The 26,334-nt window shown below is 34.7% G+C and overlaps 1 protein-coding gene across 1 annotated transcript in view; it reads right to left on the bottom strand.

Moving 5' to 3' along the window:
• Positions 1-26,334, bottom strand: part of LOC148945273 (uncharacterized) — a 142,926-nt gene that overhangs the window by 76,250 nt on the left and 40,342 nt on the right. Inside the window, exons 11-12 of the mRNA XM_089098996.1 lie at positions 21,876-22,043; positions 2,409-2,717 (exon numbers count right to left, since the gene is read on the bottom strand). Coding sequence (XP_088955122.1) covers positions 2,409-2,717; positions 21,876-22,043 — 477 coding nt within the window. The remainder of the gene's footprint in view (positions 1-2,408; positions 2,718-21,875; positions 22,044-26,334) is intronic.

Raw genomic sequence — 26,334 nt, 5'->3', positions numbered from 1 at the left:
ATTAACCTGCACTGAACAGTTCATATAAGATTATTGCTAATTATCTAAACAAAAACAGCAATCTATTTAATGCCATCAGCATGTATTTAAACTTCAGTAATTTCAATTAGTCTCCAAAAAGGTATGTTTTTTTGACAAGTCTAAAAATCTATTTTCTTAAATATGTACGGTAAATGAATATTGTTTTCTTTTTTAGCTTTAGTACATTCGAGATTACATATTTTATAACATGATTTGTTAGACTTTCCATAAGCGGTGTCATTCAATGAAAGCCATAAAGTATGACATGCTAGTTTTTCAGAAACCAAGCAGGACAAACAGAAATTATTTTTTCAATGTTTATCTAGTAGCACAAACAAGAGATGCTAGAATAAGTACGAAGGCCCACAAATCTACTTTCAGAAGCAAATGGCTTCAAATAGTCCCTCTCACAAAATTTATATATGTGGGTACTTTTCAATAAGCTGGTACCCACGCGAGAAGTCAAGTTTGGTTAATACTAATGAAATAAAACAAAATATGATGAGAATATAATAGTCAAGAAACAAATTTGGGCTATATATGTGCACATTAGGGTGTGTGGTTAAAGCATAGCATATATTAAATACGTAACCTAACCTATTACCTCCACCACCCCCCTAAACCCCAAATACAATACTTTAAATATTGTAAACGCAATAACAAACCACGGTTTGCGATTCAATTCCCTATTGACAGATACCCATTTGACTAGTTTCCTTTAGCATAATCCCTATACAATATATCGCGTGGGTACTAGCTAATTGAAAAGTAGCTATATATATTATCTAAAAGAATGTCAAAAAGCCCCTTAAAGCGTAAATTAGCGTTGGAATTTCAACACAGACAAGCTTAAAATGACAAAACTGATAATTATGATCCAAATAGTAAAAATGAAACGACTTATGAGACAATTAAATTTGACGAAAAATGGGATTTAATTTCCATATTCCACCTTTCAAAGAAGTGCGCCTGATCTAACCTCTACAGGAGAGAGGGTTCCATGTCATCTGGGACTTACGACTTCACTTACCGAAAGAAGTTGTCAGATCCAAACCAAACACGATGAAAGGAGGTGGCTATTGTTCTATTAGCAACTTTTGGGGCGTGGGACCAACCCGGACCTTCTGAGCATTGTGGAAGGACTTTGGGCCACCTAAGAACTAGGTATTAGGGTACGTACTTAAGAGAGCGGTTGGATCCCAACCAAACCTAGTGAGAAGTAGCAGTTAGAGCTCGTCCTTATTCTCGTTTTTAGGAGCCCATGTTGAAGAGAAGGAAGAAAGGTTTTTTAATTTTTGGCATCAGTACATCTATCAGAATGAAACGGCCTATCCCAAGAAATATTAGTAGGTTGAGTTTATTCAACCTAACCTGGTGTGCAGCTGCAGCTATGGTTTCATTTTTCAGTGATGTCTTTGTCAGACTGACCCCTATTAGGGAAGGGTTATTCTACTTGGAACCCATCAGAAGCACGTAGTAGATCTTAATAGAATACGATAGGGATTAGATGCTAGGATTATAAGCACACCTTACGAAGGACGGGTCTTATCTGATAGCATAAAGAGCATTTTCTTCTAGAAGCAAATGTCATATGAGTCATTAGTTGTTTTTTTTTTTATTTGTAATATTAAGATGCGTCTCACTATCCGTAAGCCAATGGTAGATAGAGATATCAATAAAAAGGTACTTCAGTGAATCCGTTTTACTGGTACTTTGCGAACAGAAAACTTATTCCTGAAGCTGCCTAAATCCATAGAAAAAGGCGAATCTAAAACGAAACTTACCCCCATGAAGCATAGCCGCATGTGCTACTCTAAAACTGGGAACATGGGTCAGAGCTATTCCAACACTTTAAGGAGCAATGGAGGTCTAGCTTCTATTCCTATATTTTAGTTCCGACTGCCTATATAAGTTAATTTCTGTTGGTTTTAAGTTTCAACCGTGCACCTATCTTCTGCTGGAAAAAAAGTGTTTTTTAAATCTACTAATATTTAACATCCTTTCTTAAAAAGCTTTGTAAGGCCTTCTCGTGGATTCAAAACACGTCTTCAACCATTGAAAATAACAATGGACCGCTATAGCTTAACCAGGTTGGTGTGTGGGGAGGGAGCCTTTAGGCCATTACCCCATCCCCCACAAACAAATAATATACATATTATCAAGAATTTTTCCAATTTTTTTCTGTTTCTTTTTTTGTCATCGTGCTTTTTCAGGTTCTAATGGAGTTGGACCTCCCACAAAATGTGAAGCTCCTCCAAGTAAATTTTTTTGTGTGTCTATCTGCCCCTCCCCCTCTCATCTAACGTTTTCAAGGCCAAGGTCTAACGGGTCCTGTTATTAAGTCATTTGATTGAATAACTATTTGATAATTATGTAGAAAAGCATACCTGTATGGATTCAGGAACCTCTCCTGATTCAGCAAAAGTACAAGATGATAAGAGTTGACCCAGCTTCCCAAGGAGTTCTGGATGCCAATCCTTTTTATTCTCAGATAATGTCAAAAATGAAATTAACTGAAGAGTTGTGCTAAATTCAGAAGTTAAAGAATGATATTTGTTTACTTCTATCAAATAGTAGAGATTGCCACGTATTCTTGTAAACAATTCTTGTGGTTCATCGCATGCGTCCATACTAAAATTTATTTTCTTAAGTTGAGTCTCTGCCCACTTTGGCCTCCAGCTATTGACTAGGAAATCCTTTTAAAAGATTAATTAATATTAAATTATGCTTTTCATTCATTTCCATTCAAGAGGAAAGACTTGAGTCAAAAATAGGTTTCCGCAAACAGACTACTTCGATAAACGCACATTTCGGTCAGACGAGAAGAAACAAATAAATATCAACTAAATGCACAAAGTGATTGTACAATTTTTATCAAATCAGAAATCAGAAAGGAAAATGGCAAATCCAGTAATTATTTTCTGGTACACCGTTTAAACTTTAACTTAAAATAGAATAAATACAAAATCAAAGTATTTGCGCTTGGACCTGGCAAGAAATGATTTTAGATATGTCTAAAAAATCGAATTTTGAAATGAGGGTACAAAAATTAATATGAACAAACATCAGGGAATTTTCCCAAAGCACACTGGCCCGTTTGGTTTATGTATAACCCCTGGAACAATCTATACTCAGTTCCTCTTATTGGGTTATCAAATGGGAATGAACATGAGTTTATATAAGAGTTTGTTTCCTTCCTGAATTAAATAAAAAAAACAAGTTTTTTTCAACTGAAAGTTAGGAGCAACTTTAAAACATAAAATAAAGAGAAATTATTCCGTATATGAAAGGGTCCCCCCTCCTCAATATCTTGCTCTTCACGCTAAAGTTTTTGCGCATTTTATAAAAACCTTCCTATTCGAATTAAAAGGCTCTTCTGTTTCAGGGATCGTTCTAAAAAATTGGGACAAGCACTCTTTTTTTTATCGTGAAGAGCAAGATATCGAGGAAAGGAGCAACCTCTTTATATATGGAATAATTTTTGTTTGTTTTGATTTTTAATGTTACTCCTCACTTTCAGTTGAAAAGAATTATTTTTTTCATTTAATTTCTAATGGCTTTCAAATGATGTCGGTAAATCTGGCTCCCCCTCCATGAAAAATTCCCTCCCCTCACAGGAAAATCCTCCGTGGATAGTTCCTCTCACGTAAAATATACCCCCCACCCTGTAAAAATTCCCACTGGATAATTTAATGCTCGCTGAGAAAAAATTCCCCCCCTTCAGTTACGGACGATTCAGCCGGAAAAATTCTTCTTAGCATACTTTCATTTGAAAGACTCTAATTTTTAATAGTTTTTCCAATCACTGTGGAAATGTGGAAATAATACCCTCCTTCACCTACCATTCGAAACCAGAAGGTTAATTTTTTTAATGATTATTTTTAATCGAGTATAAAAAAAACTTTTCAACAAAAGTAAGCGAAATTAGAGAAATTAGAGAAATTAAAAGCGAAATTAGAATCTTAAAGGACGAAAAATAAACTTATATTGAAAAAGAGACAGATTACTGCGAATGAATAAGTAAAACCTAAAACAAACTGAAATTAAAATCAATAATCGATGCAAACTTAAGATGGAAAGAAATTGCCAACCATTTTATCTTTAAAGGCGAAAATGTCATTTACAGTAGAATATAAATGATTGCATTTTGAATGCGTGTTTTTCAGCAGTAACAAGAAACAATGAAATCACAGTGCTATTGGAGGTTGCAAAAGAAGAGCTACTACCGAAAAAGCGGAGCTACCACTCGTTCGGACTCGTTTCAGACTAGTGTTTCAGCGCTTTACTGAAAACAATATGTATTTCGAACAATGTGGTTTGTATTCGTCAAACCATCAAAAAAAGAAGAAAATCAAAATAATAATTATTGTGAGAGGAAAGATAAATTTCTTAGCATAATAACATTCGTCTTTCAAGTTGTTTTTATTATTTTGAAGGAACAATTTTTTTTGTCCAAAATTTTCCTTCTCATTTATTTGTTGTTAAAAACTATGGGGAATGTACACCTGAAAAAAATTTTTAATGGGTAATTTTCGAAGCAATCTGTTTAGATTTGAAGCAACATTTTGATTTGACTAATCAATAACCATTAACTGATTTTTCATATATTTGAAGGGAATGTATTTGAAGGGAGGAAGTACTACAGTGATAATTTACTGCCAATCTAATAAAACTAGATTGATTAATTAAGATATAATGACATAAAGAAGGAAAAGCTCCTGGAAGTTTGAACTGTTTCTGATTTTTCAATAATATAGAAAAAATATTCAGGAACCAGCTAGCTGAAAATGTGACCGGTAGGTGATCATTGAGCAGCAGAAGGTTTGACAACCTAACAATATGGGGTAATCGATAGCGCAGATTACGAATATGTGAGTTATTTATTCAGCAGGAGGTGCTAGTCTTTGATATTTGGAAACCACAGTTTTTTTTCTCTTAAATAAAATACTTCACAAAAACTTTCAACAATAATCGCACAGTCTAGGGTAATCGATGCCACTGATTATTAACGCCACCGGCTCGTCATTCGTCAAAAAAAGTATAACGTCGAGTATCGTGAGAGTAACGGATAGTTGTCCTCTGAAACTGTAAAAGCACAATTATATGCCAATTAGTACATACATGTACTCAGAAATTTACGTACATGACCTTAAAGATAAATAACGTTTCATCACTAAGAGAAATTACTGACAGTACGGTCAATAAAGACTGGTATACTCTTCTAATAATAACTGCTAGCTATTCTGTGCAATGTACTTATTAACAAATAAACTTTAGAAGATAATAGCTGCTCAGCGTATCAAAACCATTTATCTTCTAATTATAGCCCGAAGAAGCTTTCATATATTCCCTCCCCCTCAGCTACAAAGTAATTCGCATAGTTTAATGACAGATACTATCTAATATTTGATTTTGAAGATACATCGTTTCATACTACTAACCATTTCGTGTTATGCAATTATTAGCATAGAAAGTAAAGATGATAATAGCTCAGGATAGGAAACTTCTTCATCTGAGTCCCAATTACAACTAGAAAAAAAGCTCATGCATACCCCCCCCCCCAACCCACACGCAAAAAGTAAGCCCCATGGCCTAGGCTGTTTCCCACAAATGAAATATTTGCAGACAAGCTAATAACTGTGTGAAATCAATATTAGTATGAGCAAAGAAAAGAGTTGAATGAAATTTAAACGACGCAAATAGTAGGATTCCCACGACACAAATAGCAAGGATTCCGAAAACACACATAAGGGGTGTATAAATGGAGCTTCTCTTCCCTCAAGACGTTATTATGCGCACCTATGAAATACAAGCGTAGCCCAGGTTTTTAAATGGTCAGTGCCCCCGTATATTAAACGGTCAGGTACCCCAGTTTCAAGCGAATCCTTGGAAGACACACCCCAGCCTTATAAACGGGCAGGTATCTCTGTTTCAAGCACATCCCCGGAAGACACGCCCCTGCAATACAAGCGGCTCCTGTTTTAAATTGTCATCAGGTGTTGTGTAATTGGGGATGTTTATATTTGGGAAGACACGCCCTCGTCTTTCCACGAGAGCCCCGTTTGAAATGGTCAACATGTGTTACGTCACAGGGAATGTTTACATTTAGGAAGACACACCCCCGGATTTTTAACGGTACCCTGTTTTAAACGGTAGACAGATGTTACGTCATTGGGGTTGAGAGTGACGCAATCATGTGTGACTTGGTAGATTTACTGGGAATAACTTAGTGACGGCGCACAAATGAGTGTTACATAATGACAGCACACACGGGGATGCTATGTAATGACAACGCACATATGGGTGTTATGTAATGACAGCGCACACGTGGGTGTTACGTATTGACAGCGTACGTGAGGGTGTTACGTAGCAGCGCACAAATCAGTGTTACATTATGCTTTTTGTGATTTCATTTTCTTTCAAGGCTTTTTTTCAAGACGTTTTTTCTTTAGTTCTTAAGTAATGTTTGCGGATGACGCATTCTACTTGACGTGTCTCTTCAGAGCTCGTGAGGGATTCCGCACTTTTAACTCTAGAGGACACACATGCGGAGTGTTACATAATCTTTTTCAGATTAAATTAGCTTTCAATGCTTTTTTTCTCATGGGACTATTATTTTCTAATGATTTATGTCCCCATTAAGACTCGAAAGGCCATTTTCATCCAATGGAGCCGTGCCTTAACCGAGTGGACCAGCAATCTATTTCTAATATTCTTTTTAGAGGAATACTTTCCACATGATAGCCATTAGCACACAATAAGAAACCCCCATGTTCCAATCGATTAAATGATTACTGCACTAGGCACAAGCGTCCCCGCTCCTATTGACTTTAGAATTATTCAATACACCTTCCACTTTTCCACATTAATGCAATCTAGACAAGATAAGTTACATAACAGGTGTTACGTAGTTTCAGTTTTAGATATTCCATTACGTAAATATTTGCGTATTGAAGTTACATCCTAAACCAATAAATCTAAAAGGATACAGGCTTTTGTAAACCCAAAATTTATTGAAAAAAAAATATAAAATCATGAAATCACAGAAACAGCAGTTAAAAACACTACGAACCTAAAAAACAAATGATGGAAAGGCCTATAAATGATAAAAAATGCTAGAAAATCATGAAATCACAGAAAAGGCACTTAAAAACGCGACAAACGGAAAATAAAACGTGAAAAAAGGCTTATAAAAGATAAAATATAAACAAAAAACGCGTGAATTAAAGAAAGATCGGAATCCTAGCAATCATTTCCAGGGGGGATGGGTATCAGAGGTAAATTTGAGTCATATTATGAGGTATTTCTGAAGGGCTTTTAATGAAAATACCATATTTCTTTGACTGCATGTTAGATTTCAGTTCCCACACCACCAAAAACTTCATTTAACGGATCTTGGCTTAACTTTAAGTTGTAGAACATGTTAGTTCAAGTAATTCACACCACCGTGACAATATTTGGCTGCCCCGTGACAACTCTATGATGCATATTATTATTCCTAAGACATTTCCAGACATTTCTTGATAAAAATATGATTTAAATCCACTGATTCATGTTTCCGGAAGCCATCCATATCCTAATTATCATCAAAACACCTCAAACCAACACGGCATTACACACCTGCCCCCTCACAACCACGTGGCATCCATCATCACTCCTAAGACTTTTCAAAATATTTTTTATAGGGTGATAGCCAATTCCACATCTCCTGCTTCTGGCTCTCGGTTACAACGGCTCCATCTCCAATTCTTCTCCCCTCCCCCACCTGGTTAAACCGAATTCAGATCTATCTATGTCCCTCTGACTCCAAATCCAGCTCTGGTTGCGTCAGTTCCAGAATCCTCACTTCTACCCCCAATTCCACAATTCCGATTCTGCCAATTTCACTGCAAGTTCCGCCAATTCCAAGGTTTTGTATGTGGCTGCCTCCGTGGTAATCTATGAATGGCAAATGGCACCTCTCTGGTGCACATTATCACGCTTAAGGGTTTTTCAAGTTTTTTCCACCACAAAAAATAACTTTATAAACTAAAAATGACCAGTGTGTTTTTTTATTTGAAAACTGGAAAATTCCCTTTTCATTGTTATATTGCAATGTTCCGTGGCAATTCCCAGTCTATGACACTCAATGGCTAGCATGTGACACCATCTGACACCTCCATTACCATTCCTAAGAGATTTCAAGATATCTTTTTTAATAGGGTGATAACCAATTCCACTCCCCCCTTTTCTGACCCTGGGTTACAACGATTCCACTTTTCAAGCTTTTCCCCCGTTAAGGGTTTTTCAAGCTTTTCCCCCATTAAGGGTTTTTCAAGCTTTCCCCCACAAAAAAAAACTTTTTAAACTAAAAATGACCTGTATTTTTTTATTTGAACACCGGAAACTTGCCATTTTATTATTAGTTTGTTCTCAATATAACAATATTATAATTTTCTAAGAGTTCTGTGCCACTTCTCAGTCTATGAAAATCAATGGGTGGCAAGTGACACCATCTGGCACCTCCATCATCATTCCTAAGACATTTCAAGATATTTTTTCCACTCCAACTTCCGCCAATTCCAGGATTTTGTATAGAGCCGCTCCCGCGGTAATCTATGACTGGCAAATGGCACCCCTCTGGCGCACATTATCACGCTTAAAGTTTTTTCAAGCTTTTTTCCCCACAAAAATAACTTTTAAACTAAATATGACCACTGTTTATTTTTTATTTGAACACCGGAAACTTACCATTTTATTGATATATTACAATGTTCCGTGCTTATTCCTAGTCAATAACGCTAAATGGCTTACAAGCGACACCCTCTGGCTTGCTTTATCACATCAAAAGCATTTTCAGTTATTTCCCTGCAAAAATATCCGTTTACACTAGAATCGATAGTTTGAACTTAATGAAAAACCCTCAATATTGTCTGCTGATGAGTCTTACCAATAATGGCCAGTGTGACACAATGTAACACCCCTATGATACTCTCCGGCGAACATCCTAAGAAATCACAAATTCTTCTTACAAAATAAATAATAATTTTTAAAAAAAAAAAGTAATTCTTAAAAACAAAATACAACCTAAGAAATCACAAATTCTTCTTACAAAGCAAAAATAAATCTTAAAAAACGAAAAAAAAATCTTACAAAACAAAAATAAATCCTAAATAATTCCTACAAAACAAAAAATATTAAAAAATCAGAGATTTTCTTACAAAATACAAAATTCTTCTTACGTCATACAAAATACTTCTTATAGAATACAAAAAGTTTATATATAATCTAAAATATTTCCCACAAAACCAAAAAAAATATTCTTACAAAATACGAAAAATACTTTATACGATTCTAAAGTAGTTCTAACACAACGAGAAATAGTTGCTGCAGAACACAAAATACTTGCCAAAGAACACAGAAATACTAACATCATCCCAAATACTTTTCATAGAATAGGAAAAAGTTCAGCCATAATCCAAATAATTCCTACAAAACAGAAACAACTTATACAAATACAGAAATATTTTACACAATTCTAAGCAATTCTAACAGAATGAAAAAGTCTTGGTCTTGAACACAAAATACTTGCAACAAAACACAAAATTTGAACAACACCCCAAATACTTCTTATGGAATACAAAAAGTTCAAACATAATCCAAATAATTCCTACAAAATGATAAAATATTCTTACAAAATATAAGAATACTTTACTCAGTTCTAAAATACTTCTAAGGGAATGAAAAATAATTAGTGCCAAACACAAAATACTTGCAACAAAACACAAAATTCTAACAACACCCCAAAGAGTTCTTAAAGAATGCGAAAAGTTCATAGGTAAGCCAAATAATCCCTCCAAAACAGAAACAAATTTTACAAAATACAAAAAAAAACTTTGCACAATTCTAAAATACTTCTAACAGAATGAACAATAGTTGGTGCAGAGCACAGAATACTTGCTATAAAACACAAAATTCTAACAACATCCCACAATGAAATACAAAAGTTTAAACATAATCTAAAATAGTTCCTAAAAAACAAAAAATTGTTCTTACAAAATACAAAAATACTTTGCATAATTCTAAAATAATTCTAACAGAAGGAAAAATAGTTGCTGCGGAACACAAAATACTTGTTACAAAACACAGGAATTCTAACAACACCCCAAATACTTCTTATAGAATACTAAAAAGTTCAACCATTATCCAAATAATTCCTACAAAACAGAAATACTTCTTACAAAATACAAAAATACTTTGCACTAACTATTTTTCATTCTGTTTGAATTATTTTAAAATTTTGAAAAGTATTTTTGTATTTTTTAAGAATATTTTTTTTTGTAGGAATTATTTGGATTATGTTTGAACTTTTTTTTATTCCATAAAAAGCATTTGAGATATTGTGAGAATTTTTTTGTTTAGTAGCAAGTATTTTGTGTTCAAGACCAACAGTTTTTCATTCTGTTAAAATTATTTTAGAAGTGTGTAAAGTATTTATGTATTTTGTAATAGTTATTTCTGTTTTGCAGGAACTATTTGGATTATATATGAACTTTTTCGTATTCTATAAAAAGTATTTGGGGAGTTATTAGAATTTTTTGTTTTGTATAAAGTATTTAGCACTAACTATTTTTCATGTTGTTTGAATTATTTTAGAATTGTGTAAAGTATTTTTGTTTTTTGTAAGAATATTTTTTTTGTTTTGTAGGAATTATTTGGATTACGTTGAACTTTTTGTGTTCCAGAAGAAGTATATGGGGTATTGTTAGAATTTTTGTGTTTAGTAGCAAGTATTTTGTGTTCAAGACCAACAGTTTTTCATTCTGTTAGAACTATTTTAGAAGTGTGTGCCGTATTTTTTCCTAATAATTGTTTCTGTTTTGCAAGAATTATTTGGATTATATTTGAACTTTTTCGTATTCTATAAGAAGTATTTGGGGTTTTTTTAGAATTCCTGTGTTTGTACTAAGTATTTTGTGAACTGCAACAACCATTTTTCATTCTGTTAATACTATTTTAAAATTGTGCAAAGTATTTTGTATTTTGTAAGAATAATTTTTTGTTTTGTAGGAATTATTTTGGATTATGTTTGACCTTTTTTTATTTCATAAAGATAATGTGGGATGTTGTTAGAATTTGTTGTTTTGTTGCAGATATTTTGTGTTCAAGACCTACATTTTTTCATTCTGTTAGAATTATTTTAGGATTGTTTGAAGTATTTTGTTGTATTTGTAAGAGTTAATTCTGTTTTTCATGAATTATTTGAATTATGCTTGAACTTTTTCGTATTCAATAAGAAGTATTTGGAGGGATGTTAGAATTTCTGTGTTTTGTAGCAAGTATTTTATGTTCCGAGACAACTATTTTGCATTCTGTTAGAACTGTTCTAGAAATGTGTAGTGTTTTTATATTTTGTAAGAAAAATTTTTGTTTTGTAGGAATCCTTTCGGATTAGGTTTGAACTTTTTGTGTTCCATAAGAAGTATATGGGGTGTCCTTAGATTTTGTGTGTTTTATAGCAAGTATCTTTTGTTCAAGACCAAGAATTTTTTCTTTATGTTAGAATTATTTAGAATTTTGTGAAGTATTTCTATATTTGTAAGAGTTATTTCTCCTTTATAGGAACTATTTGGATTATTTTTTTGTATTCTATAAGAAGTATTTTGTATCATGTAAGAAAAATTTTGTGTAAGAACAATCTCTGATTTTTCAATTTATTTTTGTTTTTTAGGAATTATTTAGGATGTATTTTTGTTTTGTAAAAATTATTTTTGCTTCGCAAGAAGAACTTGTGATTTCTTAGGCTATATTTTTGCTTTCTAACAAGTATTTTGCACTTTGTAAGAAGAATTTGTGATTTCTTAGGATGTTTGTTGGAGGATGTCATAGTATATAGTGACGAAGACCACACTGCCTTTCAATAAGTAGAACAATAGGGATATCTTTATATAAGACAGTGGAATGCAACTTTAAATGAATATTTCAACCTTATATCCAAGGGCCGTCCTCAGCAAAATAAACGAAGAAAAAAACAATTTGAAAGAAACTCACATTAAAATTCAATCTACAAAAATTAAATTCAATTACAAAAATAGAAAAATACTTTGCATAATTCTAAAATAATTCTAACAGAAGGAAAAATAGTTGCTGCGGAACACAAAATACTTGTTACAAAACACAGGAATTTTAACAACACCCCAAATACTTCTTATAGAATACTAAAAAATCAACCATTATCCAAATAATTCCTTCAAAACAGAAATAACTCTTAAAAAATACGAAAAATACTGTGCACTAACTATTTTTTATTCTGTTTGAACTATTTTAAAATTTTGAAAAGTATTTTTGTATTTTGTAAGAATATTTTTGTCTTTTGTAGGAATTATTTGGATTACGTTGAACTTTTTGTATTCCAGAAAAAGTATATGGGGTATTGTTAGAATTTTTGTGTTTTTTAGCAAGTATTTTGTGTTCAAGACCAACAGTTTTTCATTCTGTTAAAATTATTTTAGAATTGTGTAAAGTATTTATGTATTTTGTTCGAGTTATTTCGGCTTTGTAGGAATTATTTGGATTATGTTTGAACTTTTTCGTATTCTATAAGAAGTATTTGGGGTGTTGTTATAATTTTGTGTTTTGTATGAAGTATTCTGCAATAACGATTTTTCATTCTTTTTGAATTATTTTTGAATTGTGTAAAGTATTTTTGTTTTTGTAAGAATATATTTTTTTGTAGAAATTATTTGGATTATGTTTGAACTTTTTTGTATTCCAGAAGAAGTATATGGGGTGTAGTTAGAATTTTTGTGTTTTGTAGCAAATATTTTGTGTTCAAGACCAACAGTTTTTCATTCTGTAAGAATTATTTTAGAAGTGTGTGAAGTATTTATGTATTTTGTAATAGTTATTTATGTTTCGCAGGAACTATTTGGATTATATTTGAACTTTTTCGTATTCTATAAGAAGTATTTGGGGTTTTTTTAGAATTCCTGTGTTTGTAGCAAGTATTTTGTGAACTGCAACAACCATTTTTCATTCTGTTAGAACTATTTTAAAATTATGCAAAGTATTTTGTATTTTGTAAGAATAATTTCTTGTTTTGTAGGAATTATTTTGGATTATGTTTGACCTTTTTTTATTTTATAAGAATAATGTGGGATGTTGTTGCAATTTTTTTGTTTTGCAGCAGATATTTTGCGTTCAAGACCTACAATTTTTCATTCTTTTAGAATTATTTTAGAATTGTGTAAAGTATTTTTTTTGTATTTGTAAGAGTTATTTCTGCTTTTAAACGATTTATTTGGATTATGCTTGAACTTTTTCGTATTCAATAAGAAGTATTTGGAGTGATGTTAGAATTTCGGTTTTTTGTAGCAAGTATTTTATGTTCTGCAACAACTATTTTGCATTCTGTTAGAACTGTTCTAATAATTGTGTAAAGTATAATTTTGGTTTTGTAGGAATCCTTTCGGATTAGGTTTGAACTTTTTTGTGTTCCATAAGAAGTATATGGGGTGTCCTTAAAATTTTTGTGTTTTGTAGCAAGTATCTTTTGTTCCAGACCATGAATTTTTTCATTAATTTAGAATAATTTAGAATCTTGTGAAGTATTTCTATATTTGTAAGTTATTTCTCCTTTTTAGGAACTATTTGGATTTTTTTTGTATTCTATAAGAAGTGTTTTGTATCATGTAAGAAAAATTTTGTGTAAGAACAATCTCTGATTTTTCAATTTATTTTTGTTTTTAGGAATTATTTAGGATGTATTTTTGTTTTGTAAAAATTATTTTTGCTTCGCAAGAAGAACTTGTGATTTCTTAGGCTATATTTTTGCTTTCTAACAAGTATTTTGTATTTTGTAATAAGAATTTGTGATTTCTTAGGATGTTTGTTGGAGGGTGTCATAGTAAATAGTGACGAAGACCACACTGCCTTTCAATAAGTAGAACAATAGGGATATCTTTATATAAGACAATGGAGCGCAATTTTAAATGAATATTTCGACCCTATATCCAAGGGCTGTCCTCAGCAAAACAAACGAAGAAAAAAATAATATAAAAGAAACTCGCATTAAAATTCAATCTTTAAAACTGAAAAAAGTTTTTTTTTACATTTTCAAAACAGCCCTAGCCTCATTACTTCAAGGAAGTTCAAGGAGTCCTGGTTGAACTTCCTTGAAGTAATGATGCTAGGGTTGTTTGGAAATAATAAAAAAAATTGTCAGTTTTAATGATTGCATTTTAATGTGAATTTTTTATATTGTTTTTTTCTTTGTTTGTTTTGCTGAGGACGACCTTCGATATAGGGTCGAAATATGCATTTAAAGTTGCCTTCCACTGTCTTATATAAAGATTTCCCTATTGATCTACTTATTGTTTATGGTGTCATAGGTTCGATACATTGTGTCACACTGGCCACAATTTGTACGACTCATCAGAAGAGTCATTATTGAGGGTTTAATCTTAAACAATCGATTCTAGTTTAAACGGATATTTTTGCAGGGACATCGCTGAAAATGCTTCAGGAGTGATAATGCATGTCCGAGAGTGTCACATACTAGTCATTGAGTGTCATAGACTGGGAATTGACACGACATATTGCAATATAACGATAGAATGGCAAGTTTCTTGTGTTCAAAAATACACTGGTCGTTTTTACTTTAAAAAAATATTTTTTGTGGAAGAAAAGGCTTGAAAAACCCTTAAGCGTGATAATGTTCGCCAGAGGGGTGCCATTTGTCAGCCATAGATTGCTACGGAGGCAGCCACATAAAAAATCTTGGAATTGGCGGAACCTGGAGCTGAACTTGGAGAATCAAGAGCGGAGAATGGAGAACTTGGAGAATGGAGAACTGGTACAATGAGAGCGGGATTTGGAGCTGGGGCTGGAAGGGCATAGATAGAGCTAGAGTCACTTGAACTGGGGTGAAAGCCAGCAGAATTGGATGTGGAACCATTGTAACCGAGGGTCAGAAGCGGGGGAGTGGAATTGGTTATCACCCTATTAAAAACAAAAATATCTTGAAATGTCTTAGGAATGATGATAGCTGCCAGATGGTGTCACATCCTAGCCATTGAGTATCCTAGACTAGAAATTGGCACGGAACATTGCAATAAAACAATAAAATGACATGTTTCCGGTGTTCAAATAAAAAAAATGGTCATTTTTACTTTATAAAGTTATTTTTTCAGGGGAAAAAAAGCTTATATTTTATCAAGTTTATATTTCATCCTTTTATAAGCGTTTTTTCACGTTTTGTTTTTTGTTTGTCATCTTTTTAAGTTCTATTTCGGTGATTTCATGATTTTATAACGTTTTTATCCTTTATAGGCCTTTTCATGTTTTGTTTTATACGTTTGTGGTGTTTTTAACTGCTTTTTCTGTGATTTCCTGATTTTATAGTGTTTTTTTTCAATAAACTTTGTATTTACAAAATTCTGTGTTCTTTCAGATTTATTGATCTAGGATATAACTTCAATACGCAAACATTTACGCAATGGAATATCTAAAACCAAAACTACGTAACACCTGCTGTGTAACTTAACTTGTCTAGATTGCATTAGTTTGGAAAAGTGGCAGGAGTATTTAATAATGCAAAAGTCAATAGGAGTGGGGACGCTTGTGCTCTGATGCCAAAATCATTTAATCGATGGAACATGGGGGATTCTTATTGTGTACTAATGGCTATTATGTGGAATGTATTCCTCGAAACATAATATTAGAAAAAACACATTGAAAAGAAACACATGAGAAAAACACATTGAAAGATAATGAAATCTCAGAAAGTATTATGCCACATTTCGCTTGCGTGTCCCCCCAAGTTAAAAGCGAGGATCCCCCAAGGGCTCAGAAGAGACACGTTACGTTAGAATGCGTCATCCATAGAAATTCCCCATTACGTAAGAACTAAAGAAAGAAAAAAACGCCATTGAAAGAAAAAAAAGCCTTGAAAGAAAACATGCCTTAAAAATCACGAAGAAAAACAACCTCTTGAAAGAAAATAAAATCTCAAAAAGTATTATATAACACTTATGTGGGCGCTTCCATTAGGTGACACCCCCATGTGTGCTGCCATTACGTTACACCCACGTGTGCGCTGTCATTACGTAGCATCCTCGTGTACGCTGTCATTAGGTAACACACACATGTGTGCCGTCTTTAAGTTATTCCAAATTAATCTACGAAGTCACAAATAATTGCGTCACTTTCAACCCCAATGACGTAACTTCAGCTGGTCATTCAAAACAGGGTATTGTTTAAAATCCGGGGGTGTGTCTTCCTAAATGTATACATTCCCTTTAACATAGCACCTGTTGACCATTTATAACAGGGCTGTCGAAAAGGGCTCATTCAATTTGAAATTGGAGTGACTTTTGCACTTTTTAATAGTCGAAAGTGATTGGAAGGCAACTAACACCCTTTTCCACAACCACCATTTCGCAAAACACATCCAATCAAAATTTTGAGATAGCTATTTTGTTCAGCGTAGTTGATTTCCAGATAGAAATTATGTTTTTGAGGAGGACACTCCCCCACGGTCTTCAGGGCAAGGGCTCTAAGTTATGTCCTGGGGGCATATAAGGTTTTTATAGAAGGCGTTGTCGTATAAACTTCAAAAAAGGCTCATTCGATTGGATATTCAAAGGGCTAGTGCCCTTTTTGATGGTCGAAAGTGATTGGAGGGGAACTAGCCCCACCCCACGCCCATCATTCCCCCAAACACATCCTATCAAAATTTTGAGATAGCCATTTTATTTAGCGTAGTTGATTTCCAGATAGAAATTATTTTTTTGAGGAGGACACTCCCCCAATGCCTTCAGGGCACGGGTTGTAAGTTATGCCCTGGGGCATATAAGGTTTTTATTGAAGGCGCTGTCATAAAAACTTCCAAAAAGGCTCATTCTATTGGAAATCCTAAGGGCTATTGTCCTTTTCAATGGTCGAAAGTGATTGGAGGCCCAGTAACCCCTCTTTCACTGCCACCTTTTCCCCACACATATCCAATCAAAATTTTTTGAAAGCCATTTTATTTCACATAGTTTTAAGTTCTGGAAATTAGCTTTGAGGATTACAACCCCTACATAGCCCTCAGGACAAGGGTTTTAAGCTATTCCTTGGGGGCACATAAGTTTCTTATAGAAAGTGTTGACATAGAAACTTAAAAAGCGACTCATTCAATTAGAAATTGGATTTTCCAAAGGCATTGTCAGTAGTCGAAACTAATTTGAAAGCAACTAACACCCCTTCTATGCCCACCATTTCCCTAACCACATCCAATCAAAATTTTAAGACAGCCATTTTGTTCTACGCAGTTAAAGTTTAGGAAATTATACCTTTGGGCCGGACACTCCCCCTACAGTCTTCAGGGCAAGAGTTATAAGTTATACCCTGGGGCATATCAGTTTTTATTGAAATCTTTGTCGTAGAAACTTGAAAAAGGGCTCATTCGATTGGAAATTCATAGGTCTAGTGCCCTTTTTAATAGTCGAAAGTAATTTGAGGGCAACTAGCCCCCCTCTGTCACCCACCTTTTCCACAAATACATCCAATCAAAAATTTTAGATAGCCATTTTAATCAGTGTTGTGGATTTCCAGATAGAAATTATGTTTTTGAGGAGGACAATACCCCACAACCCTCAGGGCAAGGGTTATAAGTTATACCCTGGGGACATATAAGGTTTTTATAGAACGCGTCGTCATAGAAACTTCAAAAAGGGTTCATTCGGTTAGAAATTGAAATGGGCAGTACCCTTTTTAATAGTCTAAAGTAATTGGAAGGCCAACAGTCTTCAGGACAAGGGTTATAAGTTATGCCCTGGGGGCATATAAGGTTTTTATTTAAATCTTTGTCGCAGAAACTTGAAAAAGGGCTCATTCGACTGGAAATTAAAAGGTCTAGTGCTCGTTTTTAATATTTGAAAGGGATGTGAGGGCAACTAACCCCCCTCTCATGCCCACCTTTTCCCCAAACACATCCGATCAAAATTTTTAGATAGACATTTTATTCAAAGTAGTTGAAAGTTTTGGAAATTAGGTATTTAAGGATGACAACCCATCCCCCCCTCAACCCTCAGGGCAAAGCTATGACCTGGGAGCATGTAAGGTTTTTATAGAAATCGGTGTTGTAAAACCATCAAAAAGGGCTCATTCAATTGAAAATTGAAAGAGCTAGTGCCCTTTTAATAGTCAAAAGTGATTGAAGGCAACTAGCCCCCCTCTCACACCCACCATCTCCCCAAACACATCCAATCAAAATTTTGAGATATACATTTTGTTCAACGTAACAAAATGGCTGTAAGTTATTTCCTGGGGGCATATAAGGTTTATATAAAAAGTTGTTGTAGAAATTTCAAAAGGGGCTCATTTGATTGAAAATTGAAATTGCCCTTTTTAAAGTCGAAAGTGAGTGTAGAGTAATTAACCCCTCCCCCTTTCACGCCCACCATTTCCCCAAACAAATTCAATCAAAGTTTAGAGATAGCTATTTTGTTCAACGCAGTTGAAAGTTCTTGAGATTATGTATTTAAGGATGAGAAACCCCCAGAGTCCCCAGGGCAAAGGTTGTAAGTTATACCCTGGGGGCATATAAGGTTTGTAATGATAGTGTTGTCGTAAAAACTTCATAAGGGGCAAATTCAATTGGAAATTGAGAGGGCTAGTGCCCTTTTTAATAGTTGAAAGTGATTGGAGGTTAACTAAACCCCCTCTCACGCCCAACGTTCCCCCAAATACATCCAATCAAAGTTTTCATATAGCAATTTTGTTCAACGTAGTAGAAAGTTCTGGAAATTAGGTCTTTGAGGATGACAACCCCCAGCCCTCAGGGTGAGGGTTTTAATTTATCCCCTGGGGGCATATAAGGTTTTTATTGAAAGCGTTGTCGTAGAAACTTCAAAAGGGCTCATTTGATTGGAAACTGAAAGGTCTAGTGCCTTTTTTAAAAGTTGAAAGTGATTGGGGAACGACTAACGCCCCTCTCACGCCCACCATTTTCCCAGACACATCCAATCAAAATTTTGAGATAGCCATTTTCTTTAACGTAGTTGAAAGTTCTGGAAATTAGGTCTTAGAGGATAACATCTATCCTCACAGCCCTTAGGATAAGGGTTCTAATTCATGCCCTGGGGGAATATAAGGTGTTTATAGGAAGTGTTGTCGTAGAAACTCAAAAAGGGCTCATTCGATCATAAATCGAAAGGCCTAGTGCCCTTTTCAATAGTCGAAAGCGATGGGAAGGCGCTTGAGATTTTTATAGTAAATATCGATGTGGGTATAAAGTATTATTTTGTTGTTGTTTAGACCAGGGCCCTTTGTATCGAAGGAGTTGTCGTAGGAACTTCGAAAATGGCTCACTCGATTGAAAATAGAAAGGGATGATGCCCTTTTTATTAGTCGAAAGTGATTGGATGGAAACTAAACCACCTCCCACGCCCACACTCCCATTTGACTTTATGTTTAAAAACTGAATGTTGCCATAAGATTAAATCAAAATGCACTGTGTTAATGCTAATTCCCAATAAGGCATCTCAGCAGTATCCCAAGAACGACTGAGGGTATTATGTTCAAACTTTCGGGGCTGCTTCTTCACTTAAAATTTAACCAAATCAAAATAGCGTAAGTGTATCCATGCAATCAAAGAAAATAAACAAATTTTTTTTGCGAATGGTATCATGTTTTCCATTTCAGGTCAACTAGAGGAGGTTGAAACTAAATTAAACACTACTATTTGTGTCCAGATTTTTAAAAGGGTGTATGTTGTTCAAAATATCTGAATTTTATTCTCCAGCATACAAATAGCAGGCCAAACTATAAATTCTTAAAAAAAAAGATTTAAAGTATTATTTTCTTTTACTCTGAAAAGACTATGTCAATATAAAACGAACAGAAATTAATTAAAAAAACATTTTCCACAAAATAAGTTTTGCAAAGAAAAGTAAAGAACTCCATTAAACAAAAAATGAGCAAAAATAAAATCAAATAGTCTACAAAGCGTGAAACTACCACAAATCATCATCGATAAATAAATGAAATCCAAAACGAACAGAAAATACAATAAATAACCGAGTCAAACTCAAAACGAGCAGAAATTAACAGAAGTTGGGTGCAAAACCCCTATGCCTTCCCAAGGCCAGAACAGAATTTGCACTTCACTGAAAAAAAATATAAATGTTTTTACTTTTATAACTTTAATAAATCAAATAATGATTTTGATTATTTGATAATTTTGATTATTAAATATCAGTATATGTATATTAAACTGACAACGCACATTCATTTGTATTTTTTTAGTAAAGATCAAATCTTGTTCTTGCCTTGGGAAGGCTTAGGGTTTTGCGCTCAACTTATATTAATTTCTGCTCGTTTTGAGTTTGACTCGGTTATTTATTGTAATTTCTGTTCGTTTTGAGTTTCATTTATTTATCGATGCTGATTTGTGGTAGTTTCACGCTTGGTAGATTATTTGATTTTATTTTTGCTCATTTTTTGTTTTATGGAGTTCTTTACTTTTCTTTGAAAAACTTATTTTGTGGAAAAAGTTTTTTTAACTAATTTACGGGAAAAAGTGACTTTGCTTGCGGGAAAGCTGTCGTTATCTGCTGTTCTTACTGCGCACCATAATTTACGTCGTTTTATGTAAATAATTGTTAAGTTTGCGAGTTTGCTTTTTTGATGGTTTTTTTTTGTTCTTGATGTACTCCACTTTTTTTTATAGTGGGTAATAAATAGATTATTATTATTATAGTTTTGTTTGTACACTAGGTTCTCTTTCGCTATGGGATTTACGGCTCTAAGTTGTAAACTGATGAGGGACAACAATTTATAAGCCCATTATCAAGGCCCCTGGCACACTCCCCCTTTTAGTATAATCATGCAGTTCCCCTGGTCCAGGGATTAATTTCTAAAAGTTCCAAGCGAATTCAATAGTAAAGGTTAAACATGCCTAACTTTTCGACTGTAAAACTTATCTCTTAAAACAATTAACAATTGCATACATAACGGCCTTTGCCCCTGGGACTGTGTGGGTCATATCTTCCCCACGGGACAATTTATTGGACTTTTAATAATTTTGAGAAAAATGATTAACTGGAAATTTTGATCCAATCTCATGGAGTTACGGTGGTGTCTGTGGGTCAAAAAGGGAACAGCAGAAGAGCTTACTGCAATTCAATCATTTTGACCCGTAAAATTGGGACTAGGACTTTCAACTTCAACAGGTTTTCCTACAAGTTTTTACAACCATCACGTCCCAGTAAAGTGGCTAAGGGAAACCTAATAGAAGCGAGGCACATCACTCTTTACTAAGTGCGTCGACTCTGATCTTCTACCTATCTTGATAAGACAATCAGCTTCATTAATCCTTAACATGTATAGGTTTTCTTTTTTACAATTAAACCAAAACATAGCTTATTCCTCCTAACAGGCTGGATAATTGAATCGTGGATTTTTAAAATAAAACATGTCTAATTTTTAAACATTAAACCTGAAAAAATGTAATTAAAGACGTTACATGTATCGTATTTAATAAAGCATTTGATTGTCATTTAAAATAAGTTTTTTCACGGCGAAATAGGATAAATCACCCAACCCTAGGGAATATACGCTAGATTTTTTAAGAGAGGGGAAAATCTGTAACAATCCCTGAATTGAGAGAAGCTATAGAAAGAAAATTTAAACTCATACCAAATCAGTTGTTTTGTCATTGTCAGCAAGCCGCTACCAAAGAAGCCAGTTTAAGAACAACTGTCGGAATAGCGACAAAGCATTTTGCATTTTGAACATGTAAAGTCTTTTGATTAATGTTGTTTTTATATTTATTTCAAATATGTAAATATATTTTATCTTATTTAAATTGGAATAAAAAATAGAAAACTTACGGAGCCTATGAGTAGCATTTTTTTAAGTTTTTTGAAATAGGATAATGTCCCAAACCGTTGTATGCCACGCTGTAGCATTTCATCTGTTGTTACAATATGGCCAAAGACAGCCATGTCAACAGCTCTATTTGCAGCTGATATTTCTGGATCATTATTTGATAGCATAGTCTGAAAAATGAAAACAGAAAATTTAGTAATAAGATCACACTGCATGCCCATATACTGTTACAAAAGAATACATACCCTACATAAGGTTTTACTCACAAAAAATTAGCCCTTAAAACACAGTTTGTTTTGTTAATAACACAAAGAGGAAAACACCTAAGAATTTCTTTGTGAAGAGGGTACTATTTTTTTTTTTTTTTTTTTTTTTTTGACGAAAAAAAACTTTAGTATTTAAGTCGTCACTTTCAGCGCAATTCAGTCTTTTACTAAACAATTATAATGAGTGTAGGACAATCATTAGACCTAACCCCAAGAAATGGACGGATGCATAGCCTACAAGATGAATAATAAATCGTGTGTGGACAAACCTATTTGTTTCGGTCAAGGAGCAAGAACCTTTTTACTATACGAGTCGGCTTAATTCACATATCAAACAGTTCATGGTAACAAACTGTAAGTGAGGAGCGACCCGGCTCAATAGTTGCCGAAACTATAAAAAACAGAATTTTGATACCAATATATACACATGAAGAGTCAGATCTTTGTTCTGATTTTAAATATATAAGTTTCATCAAGTTCAGTCTTACTCATCAAAAGCTACAAGCTTGAGAAAATTTGCATTATTTTCTAAAAAAAGGAGAAAACACCCCCTAAGAGTCATAGAATCGTAATAAATCAAATCATCACATCACACCATCAGATTCAGCGTATCAGAGAACCCTACTATAGAGGTTTCAAGGTCCTATCTGCAAAAATGTGGAATTTTGTATTTTTTGCCAGAATAAAGATCACGGATGCGTGTTTATTTGTTTTGTGTATTTTTTTTCACGAGGTGATCGTATCTACCCAATTGTCCTAGACTTCTAATGCCCTTTTCAAGTGACCAAAAAACTGGAGTGCAACTAGGCCCCCTCCCACGCAAATTTTTTTCCCAACGTCACCATATCAAAATTTTGAGATGCCATTTTGTTCAGCATAGTCTAAAAAACTGATAACTATGTCTTTGAGGACGACTTAATCCCCCACAGTCCCTGGAAAAGGATTGCAAGTTATGAACTTTGCCCATTGTTTACACAGAGATATAATACTGGTTATTGGGAAGCATACAGACGTTTTCAGGGGGATTTTTTCTGGTGGGGGAAGTTGGGGGAAGGGGTTATGTGGGAGGATTTTTCCATTGAAGAATTTTGTATAGGGGAAGAGAATTTTCCATGAAGGGAGCGCCGGATTTCCCAGCATTATTTAAAAAACGATCAGGAATTAATTTTAAAAAAAAACAAGTTTTTTTCAACTGAAAGTAAGCAGTAAGATTAAATCTTAAAATAAACAAAATTATTATGTATATGAGGAGGTTCGTCCCCTCGTCAATACCTCGCTCTTTATGCTAAAATTTTCTTTTTTACTTTCAAAAGAGCTATTTATTCTAATTAAACGGCCTTTTTGATTCTGGGATCATTCTTAAAGAATTGGAAAAAATTAAAACTTTAGCTTAAAGAGCGGTATTGACGAGGGGACGAGCCCCCTCATATACGTAATAATTTTTGTTCGTTTTAAGTTTTAATGTTGCTCCTTACTTTCAGTTGAAAAAGCTTATTTTTTTTATTTAATTTGAAGAAAAATTGAAGCAGAAATCACTCATAACATGGCCAAGGGAAAACAAATCCTTCTTGGATGTTTTCATTCATACTTGTCGGGATCACATATCGCATAGACTAACACTGAAATCTTTAAAACTAGTCTTCAAAACGGAGTGTAAATTTGCTTATTTTGAAATAATTAAAATTCTTGCTTATACGATTAACAAATTAAAATCTACCTATCTTTGTATGTAACTGGTATAAAACAACACTGAAAATTCTAAAACTGGAAGTGTTCAAAGCCCGTGTGACATTTTTTGGCGTGAAATAGCTACCCAACCCAAATAGCCTTTTTTTTACCTGTATATAAACAAATTTGTGTTTGCGTGTCTGATACAAATCTCCAAACCAGGTTTGGAGACCATAACTAGACTTTGACAAATTTTGAAACCAAATAATATATTTAAACAAGAAAGTTGTTTGATATTGTAGATAATACAGATGAATAATGTTCCTTAACAATAACTAATAAGTAAATAAGGGATATACATTATGTAAATACATTAGAAGAGATTCAAACGACAAAGCAATTAAAATACAAAGAATGCAAATTTCTAAAATATTTAGTCATAGTGCCACAAGTTCCTATATACAGATATGGATGGGTGGAACGAGGAGGGGGACTAGAAATTAATGTTTTACCGTCATCCCAAACGATCAGTTGCCGTGATCTAACAGGCGACATAGCCACCTCAGTTGCATCTGTTGTCTCTGTGGATGGCCAGTCGCTCAGTGAAAAAGCTGCCCAGGTCAGTTGATGGAAAGACCACTTCTCGGGCCTGCTCAACGCCGAAGCCGTAGCGCAGACTGATCAGGAACTCATCAGCCTAGCCGCCAGCACCCAGGAACTGCTGACAAGTGACACTGATACTCCTTTCACTTCATCAGAAATCTATACAGCAGTAACACGTTTGAAGAACAACGAAGCGGCAGGCGTATGTGGAATATCTGATGAGCTCCTGAAGTATGCCAGACCGGCGATGCTGCTTTGGCTCCACATGCTGTTTTCTGTGGTTTGGCACACAGAATGGATCCCGAAGGACTGGTGAGCTGATATAATCCTGCCCTTATGGAAGAGAAAGGGTAGCAAGAGCATCTGTTTGAGCTACAGAGGCATAACGCTACTTTCAGTGCCTGGAAAGCCCTTTGCTATGACCCTGCTGGATAGATGCACGAGTATCCTCAGAAGAAAGAGGAGAGTCCAGCAGGCGGGGTTTATGCCTGGGAGATCCACTGTCGAAAAAATCTTTACCATGCACCAGTTAATTGAGAAGACGAAGGAATTCAGGAGGAAAGCATATGTAGCCTTTGTGGACTTCAAGGCTGTTTTTGACTCGGTGGATCGCAACTCGCTCTAGCTGATACTTCGATCAACAGGTCTACCAGACAAATACTGCAAGTTGCTTGAAAGATTTACGAAGATACCGTGAGTTGCCTCCAAGTCAACGGCAAACGGAGCACGACATTCGGCATCAATACCGGTGTACGCCGAGGGTGTGCCGCTACCCCGGAACTGTTCAATTGCGTGATAGACCATGTCATGAAACTAACAACAAATCGCCTGCCCTTTGGTCTGCAGTTTGGAGCTCGCGTTCTGACGGACGCTGACTTCGCAGATGATCTTGGTCTCGTTGCTGACTTGATCGACCAGTTGATTGACGCTCTGGAAGTCCTGCAGGAAAAGGCAGCAAAAGTTGGGCTGAAAATAAACTGGTTTAAAACGAAGATAATGGCAAGTGAGCTCCCAAGCCCAGTGTTGCCGCCTGAGAGCGTAAGTATTTGCAGAGCTTCTGTTGAGGTTGCAAGCAATTCACTTATATTGGCTCCGTGCTGTCTAATGACGGCCCTATAGAGGAAGAGGTGTGCAGCCGAATTTCAAAAGTCTCGTCTATCGTCGGAAGGCTCAACAATCTCTGGAAAATGCCGCATATATCTAGGCGCACAAAGATGCGAATTTATAATTCATCCATAAGCTCGGTCCTCCTCTATGCAGTGGAAACCTGGCCTCTCAAATCAACAATCCTCAGCATGATAGACGTCTGCCAGACGAAACAGCTCCGATGGGACGATTTTGTAAGCAACACAAGGTTGCTCGCACTCACCTCCCAAGTGCCATTCTCCGTCCAAACAGCGCAGCGTACTCTCAGATTGTTCGGACACCTCCTGTGTAAGCCGAAGACAACCTCATCCCGAATAGTCTACGATTTTGACGCTAAGGCTCATGGCTGGTCTTGCCCAAGGGGCAGACCTCAGACAAGGTGGAAGGATAGCCTCAAAAAATTCCTGGAGATGGCTCACATTGCTGTCAACGAGGCCCCACTAATAGCAGAAGACCGGTCAGCCTGGAGGAGCAAAGTTGCGACGCTCTCTACGCTACCCCCCACGCAGCAGGAGCCTTAAGTGAAGTAAGTCAAAGTCATCCCAAACCTCTTCCTATAGTTATCTGATGCTTCACAGAGGGTTAAAAATTTGGCTGTAAATTTATACTCTTTGAGGCTTCAGGCACACTCTTCTTACCTGAAATTTGAAAATAATTGTCTGCATTAATCATTTATTTGATTTGCGACGACAAAAATCAAATAGAATTCATTTTCATTTGAAATCAGACTTTTAAAACAATGCAAAGCTTTTTCTATCTGTTTTGTCCCATTTATATC

Source organism: Artemia sp. Qi Xiang Cuo, chromosome 13, assembly GCF_049724085.1.
Source record: "Artemia sp. Qi Xiang Cuo chromosome 13, ASM4972408v1, whole genome shotgun sequence".
Classification (NCBI taxonomy): Eukaryota; Metazoa; Arthropoda; class Branchiopoda; order Anostraca; family Artemiidae; genus Artemia; species Artemia sp. Qi Xiang Cuo.
The sequence above is the reverse complement of the archived record's forward strand: the minus strand, read 5'-3'. Positions and strand labels throughout refer to the sequence as shown.